Source organism: Trichosurus vulpecula, chromosome 4 (genome assembly GCF_011100635.1).
Source record: "Trichosurus vulpecula isolate mTriVul1 chromosome 4, mTriVul1.pri, whole genome shotgun sequence".
Taxonomy (NCBI): Eukaryota; Metazoa; Chordata; class Mammalia; order Diprotodontia; family Phalangeridae; genus Trichosurus; species Trichosurus vulpecula.
In genome coordinates this window covers 20,135,138-20,146,946 of record NC_050576.1, presented here as the reverse complement: position 1 = coordinate 20,146,946, position 11,809 = coordinate 20,135,138, and the positions used below count along the sequence as shown (strand labels likewise).

Below are 11,809 nucleotides of genomic sequence, written 5' to 3'. Positions count from 1 at the left end.
GCACCTGCTTCTTTAGCTCCTGTTGCTGTTGCTGGCTCCAAACAAGTCTCAATCTCCAAGCTGTACTCTCTCCTCTCATACAGTTTCAGACGTCATCAAGCATCATCTGAGAGACCAGAACTTAAGCCCCTGTGATTGGCTCTGGTTTTAGTGCCTCCCCTTAGGACCATCAGCTTAGCACCTAGTAATTAGGGGTTTGGGGCAAACTTAGGAGCAAAGATCTAATCAGATCTTCTTAGCTGGCCCCTCTCAGCCTATTCACCCTATAAGGGCCCCACCTTAAGCCTATTCAAATGGGCAGAAAGAGCTTCTCACGTACTGATTGCCTTAACAGTACCTAGCCCTGAATCTGAAGCCTCTGGTGAGTCTGAGTCACTTTCTCTCATCATACCCTACTGCTACCACCATTTACTGTTGACCAAAAACAATATAACAAATCCATGAGACATCGCACTGCAACTAGATTTATTACAAGAGAAATGACCATGCTTGTAGAACCCAAAGAATTTACAATCCATACAGAAGTTTGCATATTTATGACAGTACAACAAAAGGAGGAGGAGGAAACAAAAACCTCCACCCAAAGAGGTGTGGCATGAGAGGGGAAAAGGTGTGGAAAGGACCAAACCCCTCCCAAAGGGGAGAAGCAAGGCAAAGGCAAAAGCAGCATTCTTTCCCCTTGGGAGTTGCTAGACCATGATAGATAGGATGGTCTGCTTATCATCGAGGGTCCCAGCTGTACAAGCAGTTCCTTAGCCTAGTGCAAACTGACAGTCACCTGTCTTGATTCCCAAGGACAGGCAGGGAGTCCAGCTTGAGATACAAACACCAAATTATATAAACTCCGGGGGCTTTATCCTTCACACATCTGGGGCCTCCTGCACACTCTGGTCCCATTGTTACTGGAAAATATGGCAACTCAAAAAGACAAGCTCAGGAGAATCCTTAACTGCACTTAGCACAGTACTAGGTACGAATGCACATAGTAGGTGCTTAATAAGTGCTTGACTTGTTGAGGAAATGAATAATACTGAAAGCAAATGAACCTGTGATAGCTTGATTATCAACTCCCTCTGTGTTGTGTAGTTCTAGCTCATCCCTAAGCATGGCTTGTGTACTGAGGGAGGAGTTTACCTCTCAGAATCGACTCATACATTAAATATTGGAAAACTTAATTCCTTTTTAAAATTTAAGTAAAAGTAAAGATGGATGGAAGTCCCAATATCTTCTTTCTGTGTCCCAAATGATAATCAAAGTAAGTTCTTGGGAAACATAGACCTCCCCTGGTAGACTATTGGCTAGGGAGTGATACAGACAACCAATACCGTGGACTGTTTGCCATTTCTAATTTGATGCTCTATCCACAGCAACTCATAGTGGCTGGCACATAGTAGGTGCTTAATCAATGCTTATAGAATTGAATTCAGTTTACTGAACTGAACTGAAGTGAATTGAAAAGTTATTCAGAGAAACTTTGGACTGGGATTGTTGGCAGATTGCTATTACCATCCCTTTTCTCAGGAAAAGTTTTTTTTTCTTTTTAATTTTAAGATTTTGATTTAGTAAACTCCATTGCATTTCCCTTGGCAAACTGGGCCTACTTCCGTTAGAGGAACAACCTTAGAGGGTTGTTGTTGTCATGATTGAATCCTCAAATAAGACAAACTGAAGCAAGTGAGTTCCAGGCACAATTGGTTTATTAGCAGTGGCTAGCAATTTGTTAATAAAATGGGTCTGAGACCACCTCGTTTGGTACAAGGACCTCATTGTGAACTCATAGCATTTTTCTAGGTGTAATGGAGGAACATTAGAAAGAGGCACATAAATGATAAATGAAGAACCCTGGTCACAATAAGTCACATGGGCATTTACAGCTTTCTGATTGGCTGGGGTTTTATAAAAGTTTCCTTTATCAGCATGGAAATCTACCTTGTGTAAGCATCTCTGAAAAGAACAGGGAACCTTTACAAGAAGAGGGAACTTTAACAGATTAGCACTGCTCAAGGTGTAGGCATTCCTAGCGCCTATAATTAATTAATTATATACTTATGTGTCATTATATTAGTTGACTATATTGGTGACTATGATTAATAGCGAAGCAATTATGATTTACCATCTTTAAAAAGCTGTTAATAGGAATGAGGACCCTAACTCAAGAGCTGATGGATTAATATTTTACACTGTGAAGATCAAAGGAAATAATTAATATGAAAGTGAGTGGTTTAGAGGTGAAATAATCAGCAATATTTATTGGTTTTTTTCTCCATGTCAGGCACTGGGCCAGATGCTGTAGATCCAAAAACAAAGAAAACAACCTCTTCCCACAAGGAATTTATGATCAAAAGGATCCCTAAGGATTGGCCTCATCAACCTGTGGATGCCTCGTGTAACCATGTAAAAACTCTCCAAACCCTCCTTAAAATCACATCCGTTGTATGAGTTATAAAATCAGTAGAGAAACAAATAATTAGCTAAAAATAACTGGCCCCACTGCTTGAGGCAGGGGAGGAAAAGCATTGGTTCTCTCTTTATAGCATCATAAGGCTTTAGATTTAGAGGTAGAGAGGACCTTAGAGAACCTCCTCCTCATTTTGGATGTAGAAACTGAGGCAGAAGTTCAAGTGACTTCCCCAAGGTCACCCAGCCAGTAAATGGCAGGGCTGGGATTTGAACCCAGTTCCTTGGACTCCAGGTCCTTGATCTAATAAAGATTCCTTGTGCTTTACTTTTGATGGCATTTAATGCCTCTCCTCTTTCACAGCAGAAAGCTTTAAATTGGGCCACAGATACCCTCCCTTTGTCTCTCTTTTCCCCTCCTTGACTTCTCTCCCTTTCCACATGCAAGCTGCAAAGGACACATTGGGTGACATTGGAGGATGTGGATAGTTTCACGTCCTTCCCTGTGTCATATACTACTACTACTACTACCGCTACTACTACTATTACTACTACTGGAGGACCACCCTACCGGCCTAGTTTGGCCTACATCACTCGAGGAAGGGCGCAGATTTGGTAGGAGACAGGAGAGAGGTTTAAGCCATATCGGATGTCCAGGCTCAGCTGGGTGTTTGGGGGAGCCTGGAATGTGAATTTCTGGAGCAGGGAGGTGAAGAAGAGGAAGAGCTCAGCCCGAGCCAGCTGTTCTCCCAGGCAGACCCTTTTTCCTGAAAGGCAAGGAGATGAGAAAGGAGTAAATCCACTAATGCTTGGCACAGGCATCAAGTCAGTGTAGGGGGTCCCCAGGCCTGGGTCTGGACCTTAAGGCCATTCAGTAACTTGTCCACAGCCACAATGCGAATAACAGAGATGGAATTTGAACCCATGCCAGTCACCGTGTCTCCCATGCCCTGCTGTTGCTGACCACAGAGACTTAGTTCAGTTGAAATACTAGGTCAATAGGCAGAGGACCTGGGTTCTGATCCCACCTTGGATGCCTCTCGCCAGGTTGGCTTTGGACAAGTCACTTAACCTGGGTGGGCTTAAGTTCTTCATCTGTGAAATGATGGAGTTGGACTATGTGACCTCCAAGGACCCTTCTAGCTGTGGATCTAGGATCCTGCTTCTGTGTATCCTTAGGAAACCAGGGCCATTCTCTGAATTTAAACTAAGTGGGTGCATTGGAGAAAGCGTAGCACCTGGGGCCAGGAAGAACTCAGCTCAAATCCTACTGTCCAATCCCTTCATTTTATAAATGAGGAAACTGAGGCCAGAAGTTTAAGTAAGGTCTCTCAAAGATATCCAGGGGAGAGTAGCAGAGCTTGTGGGTGGTGGCTAGGCCTGAGGGAATTCTGGAATCCTTGCAAACGGTCTGTAAAACCTTCAGACAAAACCAGACCAGAGGATGAAACTCCTCACTTCGACCATATAGCTGTTCTCTAGAGAATGCAAACCAGCCCTCTGTCTCCTTAGATGGCCCAGGGTCATACATTTGCCATGCTCCTTGCAGATGGGCCTATAGACTTTATTTTCTAGTGGTTGCAGGCAGTCTTTTGGTGAATAAGATACAAATGAACTTGAATGATTTGCTGAGTCCACCGCACCTTGCCATCCAGGAGTCACAGTGGACTGAGTTTGGGGACTTGGGGGTGATTTCATCTCAGAAACTTCAAAACTGTGTGACTGGGCAGATCGTTTAACCTCCCTGAGAGTTAGTTCTTCATCTGTAAAGTGGGCACCTGTACTACCTACCTCATGGGGTGGCTGTGAAACTCCAAAGGGAAGTTATCTGTCTTGTAGACTTTAAAAAGTTATATAAGGTTCTGCTATTTTAAATTTTGTTGTGACGGATTTTCCCAGTCAATGAAAGTTAATAGTATATGCTCTGTCATGAGTGTGGGCTTCAGGAAGTGGAGGCTGCAAAGCTTCATAATATTAAAAAGGTTGGTGCCCCTTGGCCTAAGGACCCCTTTCCTATTGAGTGTGGCTCACCTGTTGAGAAAGGCATAAAGGCTTCTTTCTTCTTAAATTTTCCGTTCTCCAGAAAATGTTCTGGGTTGAAGGTTTCTGGGGTAGCCCACTCATTGGGGTCCCTGTGCAAGGCAGTCAAGTTGGTCATCAGTATGGTCCCCTGCAAACAAGAGAAAAGGACTGAGTCCAAGGAACTTTGAGGCAGAAGAGACCTGGCCCACTATCTTATTTTACAGAAGAGGGAATTGAGGGCTGAGTGTGGGGGAGTAGGGGTGGCAAAGAACGCGCCAAGGCCACAGGGCTCTTTAGTGGTCAAACCTGTTGTAGAACCCAGGACTCCTTAGAGCAGGGGTTCCCAGCCTTTTTGGGGTCACAGACCTCTTTTGAAGGCTGGCACAGACTTTGGTCCCCAGTCCCCTTCTTGGAATCACGTTTTTAAAGTGAATCAAATAAAATACATGGAATTACAAAGGAAACCAATTTTATGGAAATGCAACCATCACCATCTAAACAAAATAAAATAAAAAACTGAATTCATGGTCCCCAAGTTAAGAGCTCTGGCCTTAGAGAGCTATAAATTTAGGATTAGAAGGGATGGTAGAGGTCATCTGGCCCATTCCTCTCATTTGCAGATGAGTAAAGTAAGGCATGGACAGGGGAACTCACTCCAGGTCCCCCAGGTGGCATCAGAAGGGGCAGATGAACCCAAACTGCCATATTGTAAGCTGCCACTTTGGGGCAGCACTGGGCAATTTGCTAGTTATCTCTGCCTCATCTGAGACCACATTCTACCTAATGCCTATTCATGTATTAGGTGGTAAATGAATAAGTTTCCCAGATAGCAATGTGTCCTAAATTAGTAAATTCCTTCCGAAGTCTTATGAGAAATGTTGGACACTGTGAAAGCCTGCTGGCTCTGGAGTTAAGGCAGCCCAATGGAAACCTTTGATACAGGTTGGTTACAATATAGTATTAGAGTTTTAAGGCCAAATCTCCTTCTTTTTGTACATGAGGAAGCCGCGGTTGGCAGGAGAAGTAACTTATCCAGGGTTACACAGGAGGCATCAGACACTGGATTTGAACCCAGTGTTTCCTGACTCCAGCTTCATCTCAATATCCCCTCAGCCTTCTTGGGTTGGAACCTCCAGGTTCCTTGTGTCTTTGCACAATCTGGTGTAGAAGGAGCTGTTCTCATGGGAGGAACTGAGAGGGCTAGGCCAAAATGGAAGCAGAGAAGAGGGCAGTGAAGTAGGGGTGCCCAGGCCTTCTTGTATCATGTTTGTGCGAGGGAGCAGGTGTGGCCCTGCCTCTGGTCCTGCAGATCCTAGAGCAAACATGGCCTTCAAATAAAATCCTGAGAGTAATCTCTGCTTCCCAGGATGTATAAAATCATGGTATTGACCTGGGAGGGATCTAAAGGCCATCCCCACCATTTTATACCCCAAAGGGGTTAAGTGACTTGCCCAGGATCTCACAGCTCAGCGTTTGAAACCTGGTCTTCCAGACTCCAAGTTCAATACCCTCCCCACTATTCCAATTTGGCCCTCTGCCTCCACACTTAAACTAAGTCTTCCTTACTACTTAAGCCCAACTCAGTCCCCTTCCCTAAACCCTCCCCTTCCTTCTTATCTCTCAGTGCTCTCTACATCCCATCCATCCGTCCTTCAAAGCCCAGCTTGCTCACCTCCTCTTCTATGATTGCTTCATCCTCACATGGGCTCTCCCTCCTCCTGACTCATCCATCACCTAAACCTGATACTCACTAACTAGCTGTGTGACCCTGGGCAAGTCACTTCCCCTCTGCCTGCCTCAGTTTTCTCATCTGTAAAATGGGAATGATAACAGCCTCTCCCTCCCAGGGTTGTTGTGAGGATCAAGTGACATGTTTCTAAAATTTTTGTAGACCTTCAAATGCAACGTAAGTGGCAGCTATTTCTCTGGGCATTATCGTGCTCTGTATTCCTCACATGGTCTTACACGTAGCGATCAACTCAATAGAAGAAAAAGAAATGAAACTGAGGTCAGAAAACGTAAGTCTAAGGTCAGCAACACTTAGCACAGTGCCTGGCACATAGAAGGTGCTTAAAAATGTTTATCCCATGGAACTGTGATGTTACTATTAGGGAAATTCTTAGTCAAACCCTCTTTTTTGAAATGACGAAACTGAGTCCCAGGGAGGTATCACACATAGCAACCTAAGTGGATATAAACGATTTAAACACAAGAATAAAACTAGGCTTTAAATCCAGTCCCTTTGTTTCCAAGTCCAGTGTTTTTCTTTTTTTCTCATACTACCGTGAGAATCAGTGATTTTAAGATTCTAGTCTAAAGCTTCTTGACCTTTTTTAATCATGGAGGACTTTGGCAATCATACGGTGAAGCTTATGCTCTCTTTCTCAGAATAATTATTTGTAAGTGTAAAATAACATACATAGGTTTATGAAAACCACCCAGTTATATGGAAATAAATTTTATATATATATATATATATGTATATATATATATATATACATATACATATACATATACATATACATATACATATACATATACATATACATATACATATATATGTTAAAGCCGAGGGTCATACCCACTAGACCAAGAACCATTGTTGTATTCTCTATGCTTTTTTTTCCTTTCCCCTTATGCTAACCCACCTCCCGGGGTATATGCAAGCCATGGAACCCCTTCAGGTTCATGGGAGAGAAAGCAGTTTACCTTTGGCACGTGGTATCCAGCCACTGTGGTATCAACTGTGGCCACTCTGGGCACATTGAAAGGAATAATATTACCCATTCTCTGAACTTCATGAATGGCTGCATTAGTATAGGGCATATTCTCCTTATCTGCCATGGTGGGCTGCCTCGATTGGTCAACCACCCTGTCAATTTCAGCTTGTATTTTGCCTAGAAAGAAAAACAGATTTTTTGGACTCAAATAATAGCTCACATATGCAGAGTGACTTAAAGTTTGCCAAAAATTTTACAAAGATTATCTCATTTGATCCTCACACAATGCCAGGAGAGTGTTAATATGATCCCCATTTTATAGATGGAACACAGGGCTGACAGAATTTAATTGACTTGTTCAGAGCCATACATCTAGATAGATTTGAACTCAGGTCTTTCCCCTCCCATTGAGGTTTCTCTTATCATGTGGGAAAACCACAACACCACCTGTGGTTGGATGAAAGTCTGGCTTGACACCTCAACAAAGGTACCAGTGTTGTCTATACCTCGGAAAGGTGGAGTCTTAACTGATTAATGACAAATTAGGATGTTTGTATTATTGGAAAGGCGTCCAGGGCTTTGGTACCATGGAAAGCATGTTGGAGGTAGAAACAGAAGACCTGGATTCAAATTTTAGCTTTATCCCTCACTGTTGGAGTGTCCATGGGCAAGTCATAAAACCTCTTGGGGCCTCATTTTTCCCTATCTCTAAAATGATCACATCACACTAAATTGTCTCCAAGGTCCTCAAATTTATTTATGTATATTTTATTTTTTATATGGCTTTACATTTAGTGTCCAATGATCCCCAACTCCAAGTGAATCCAATGTAGAAGGCGATTCTGAAGAACGACATGGTAATTTTAAGAGAATAATAATTTGGCTACCTATGTGAGCTTATACCTGACAAAGCATTTGTGATGAACCATGTAGACAGAAGCAAAGCATTTCAAATCAAGTCAACAAGCATTTATTTAGCACCTACTGTGTGTCAGAAACTACACTAAACTTTGAGAAGACATAAAGATATACCCTGCCCTCAAGGTGTTCACAGCCTAATGATGGAGACAACATGCAAAGAAGTCACCTGCAGGAGGAATTGGAGTTAATCACAGAGAGATGGCAGTAAGATTAATGGGGACTGGGAAAGTCTTTTCACAGGTGGGCTTTCATCTGGGATTTGAAGGACACCAGGAAAGCCAGCAAGTAAAGATAAGGAGGGAAAACATTCCAGGAATAAGGGGCCAGCCAGAGAAAATGCCCAGAGCCAAGAAATGGAGGGTCTGCTTGGTGGGACAGCCAAGAGGCCAGTGGCGCTGAATCAAAGAATAGGTTCCAGGGAGTAGGGTACAAAGAGACTGGGAATATAGGAGGGGGCAGCTTACAAAGGACTTTGAATGACAAAGAGAGCATTTTGTATTTGATCCTGGAGGTGATGTTGTGACATTGGAGTTTTTTGAGTTGGGGAAATCACTCAATGATGATTGAATGAGGATGGATTGGAGTGGGGAGAGACTTGAGGCAGACAGACCCACCACAGGCTGTAGCAATAGTCCAGGTGTGGACAGATGTGGGCCTAGACCAGGGTGGGAATAGTGTCAGAGGAGAGGAAATATTCAAGGGATGACTCCTAGGTTTCCATACTGAAGAACTGAGAGCATCATGTTACCCGCTATTGTAATAGAAAGGTAGGAGGGCAGGAGGGTTTAGGAGGGAAAGAATGAATTCTTATCGAGTTTAACCTGTCTCTGAGACATGCATTTTGAGTTGTCCAATAGGTAGTTGGAGATGAGAGGCTGAAGGTCAGCAGAGAGCTTAGGGCTGGATGAATAGACAAGAATTACTAGCAAAGGGATGACAATTGAATCCTAGAAGAGGTTGAAATCTCCTAGTAAAATAGTATAGAGAGAGAAGAAAAGGCCTGGGACAGAGCCTTTTGGAATAAGACTATGTGTGACCTGGATGCAGTTGTGACCTGGACTAAGATCCAGCAAAGGAGCCTGAGCAGTGGTCTGACAGACAGGAGAAAGACTCGGAAAGTGTGTCATGAACACCTAGAGAGAAGAGAATATCAAGGAGAAAAGGGTGATTGGCAATGTGAAAGAGAGGTGAAAGTGTGAAGACTGAGAAAAGATCATTCTATTTGGCAATGAAGATGTCACTAGTTACTTTGAAAGGAGTGGTTTCAGTTGAATGACAAAATTGGAAGACAGACTAGAGAATTAATAGGAATGAGTTGAAAGAAGTTGACACTTCTCTTGAACATGGTCTTCTCAATGAGATTAGCCACAAAAGGGAGAACCGATGTGGGATAGTAATTAGTAGGGATGGACCAAGTGATTTGTTTTCAGGATAGGAGAGACAGAATATGTTTGCAGGCAGTAAGGAAGCAGCCAGTTGACGGGGTGATTGGAGATAAAGGAGAGAGTGGGAACGATAGAGATGACCGTCTGCTAAAGAAAATGGAATGGAGTGGGATCATTTGTGAATCTAGCAGAGGTGGCCTGGGCAAGGACAAGGGTCACCTCTTTGTGTGAGATAGGATTGAAGGAGATAGTAGTGGTAGAAGGCATCTGGGTGATGTGAGATGAGGAGGAGGGAGAAGAGGAAACTCAAAGTGAAGGGCTTCAAGATTTGCAGTAAAATGAACTGATACAAATTGAAGTCAGCAGAACCAGGAGAATGTTATAGACAGTAACAGCAATGTTCTATGATGAGGAATTGTGAATGACTTAGCTTTCCTCAGCAATACAATGATCCAATACAATCACAAAGGATTAATGATGAAGTGTACTATCTGCCTCCAGGGAAAGGTCTGCTATTGTCTGAATACAGACTGAAGCATGGTATTTTGCACTTCATTTTTTCGTGTTTTATTCATGTCTTCTTGTACAAAATGACTAGTATGGAAATGTTTTATATGAGTATACTGGCATAACCTATATCTGATTACTTACCATCTCAGGAAGGAAGAAGGGGAAGGAGAGTAGGAGGGAGGGATAGAATTTGAAACTCAAACCTTTAAAAATGTTAACAGTTGTTTTAAAGTGTAATTTCAGAAAAAATATAAAATATCATGCGTATGTATGTAATCATTTGGAACAAAATATAAGGCCAATTTCTCAGAAAGTGTTGCAGTAGAGGAAGCCATGCTCCCTTGAGAAGGAATGAAAAGGTTTGGGAGAGCTGCTGCAATGAATAGGAAAATTAGATAATTAAGGAAATGCCTTGCAGAAATAAGTATGAGATTATGTAAGATAAATTTGTCTGTTTTTTCTTCAGTTTAATTTAACAGCCCATGAGTGAGAGTGAAGGCCAGTAATGGTGAAAGTGAAGCAAGCCTGAGCCTTGACAGGCAAGATATATGATAGCATGATGGCGCAAGGCTAGATTGAACTGGTTCACAAAGGGGTCAAAATGGAAAAAAAGGAGGAGTGTGTGGCTATTGTAAGGGTGATGGCCTGGGAGGGACCTGAGGAGTAAAGAGATTGGCAATTTAGAAAGGCATATGGAGAGGTGGAATATCAATAGATTTAGATCAGTTAAGGGCATTTCAGAATTCATGAATTCATAATGTGGTATATTTGTGGGTAATGGCCAAATAGACCATTTGGGTAGCTTATAACTTAGCTTATAAACTGTAATATATATTAATATATAAGTAATATGTAATATACAATGTATAGTAACAATATTACATATATGTATACATATGTATTAGAGTAACTTATAACTAAGTTAATGCTTATTGGCAATGTGATTCTTAGCACCACTGGGGTTCTTAGCCCATTTCCCATTATTCTGCCATGCTCCGTGTGGAAGCTGGGACTGAACACACAGAGCTGAGGGTCATTTTGTACCATTTTTGGGGTCAAGAGATGCTGTGGCCTTGGAATTGAGCTCCCAGAGTTCAGCCTCCTAGGATGAGCCACTTGGAGCTTAGCTAAGCTGGGCTTCAGGATGTATGTCCCAGCTGTTGGGACTCTGCTGGATGCCTTTCAATTCACTTCAATAAACATCTATTAAGAGCCTGTTATGTGCTAGGCATTGTTCTAAGCCCTGGGGATACCAAAAGAGAGTGCCCTCAAGGAGCTTGCCTTTCCATCATGGTAGAACCTGCTAGACCCATCTAAGGGGCTGACATAGACTTTGAGTTCCAGTGTCACTTTGACATCCCAAGGAGGCATTAGAGGAAGACTTTGTAGAGGTCTTTCTTACCTCAAACCCAAATTAGGCTTCCTGCACAGTGTAGTGACTTCTACCCACAAGGGCCAAATGGTGTAAGTTGAATTTCTCTTTTACCCAAGAGCCCTTCGAATACTTGAAGGCCACCATCATGTCTCCTTCAAGTCCATGATATTTTTGAATGAAAGTTGAGGACCAGAGAAGTATCTGACTTCTGTTGATTTCCTCCTGCTTATTCTGACTGTATCTTTTTTGTCCAAAGCTGTGCATATGTCATCTCTCCCAGCAGACTATGAACTCCTTGAGAACAGGGCCTAGTTGGTTCTTGTTCATGTTTTTGTTTTGCCTTCCTTTGTATTTCTCACACTTGGTATGGGGGTCTTGGGGTAGCAATCTCCTGTTGTCCTGATCTCTATCTGACCACAGGACTCAGATGGCTCTGGAGAAGAAAGTGAGGCTGGTGACCTTGCACAGCCCTGCCTCAG

General features: G+C 42.7%; 1 protein-coding gene across 1 annotated transcript in view; it reads right to left on the bottom strand.

The window, feature by feature from the left end:
• Positions 1 to 1,679: 1,679 nt before the first annotated feature.
• Positions 1,680 to 11,809, bottom strand: part of LOC118846152 (cytochrome P450 2J2-like) — a 37,588-nt gene continuing 27,458 nt past the window's right edge. The window contains exons 7-9 of the mRNA XM_036754396.1: positions 7,129 to 7,316; positions 4,429 to 4,567; positions 1,680 to 3,164 (exon numbers count right to left, since the gene is read on the bottom strand). Of these exons, the coding sequence (XP_036610291.1) occupies positions 2,983 to 3,164; positions 4,429 to 4,567; positions 7,129 to 7,316 (509 nt within the window). The 3' untranslated portion in view covers positions 1,680 to 2,982. The remainder of the gene's footprint in view (positions 3,165 to 4,428; positions 4,568 to 7,128; positions 7,317 to 11,809) is intronic.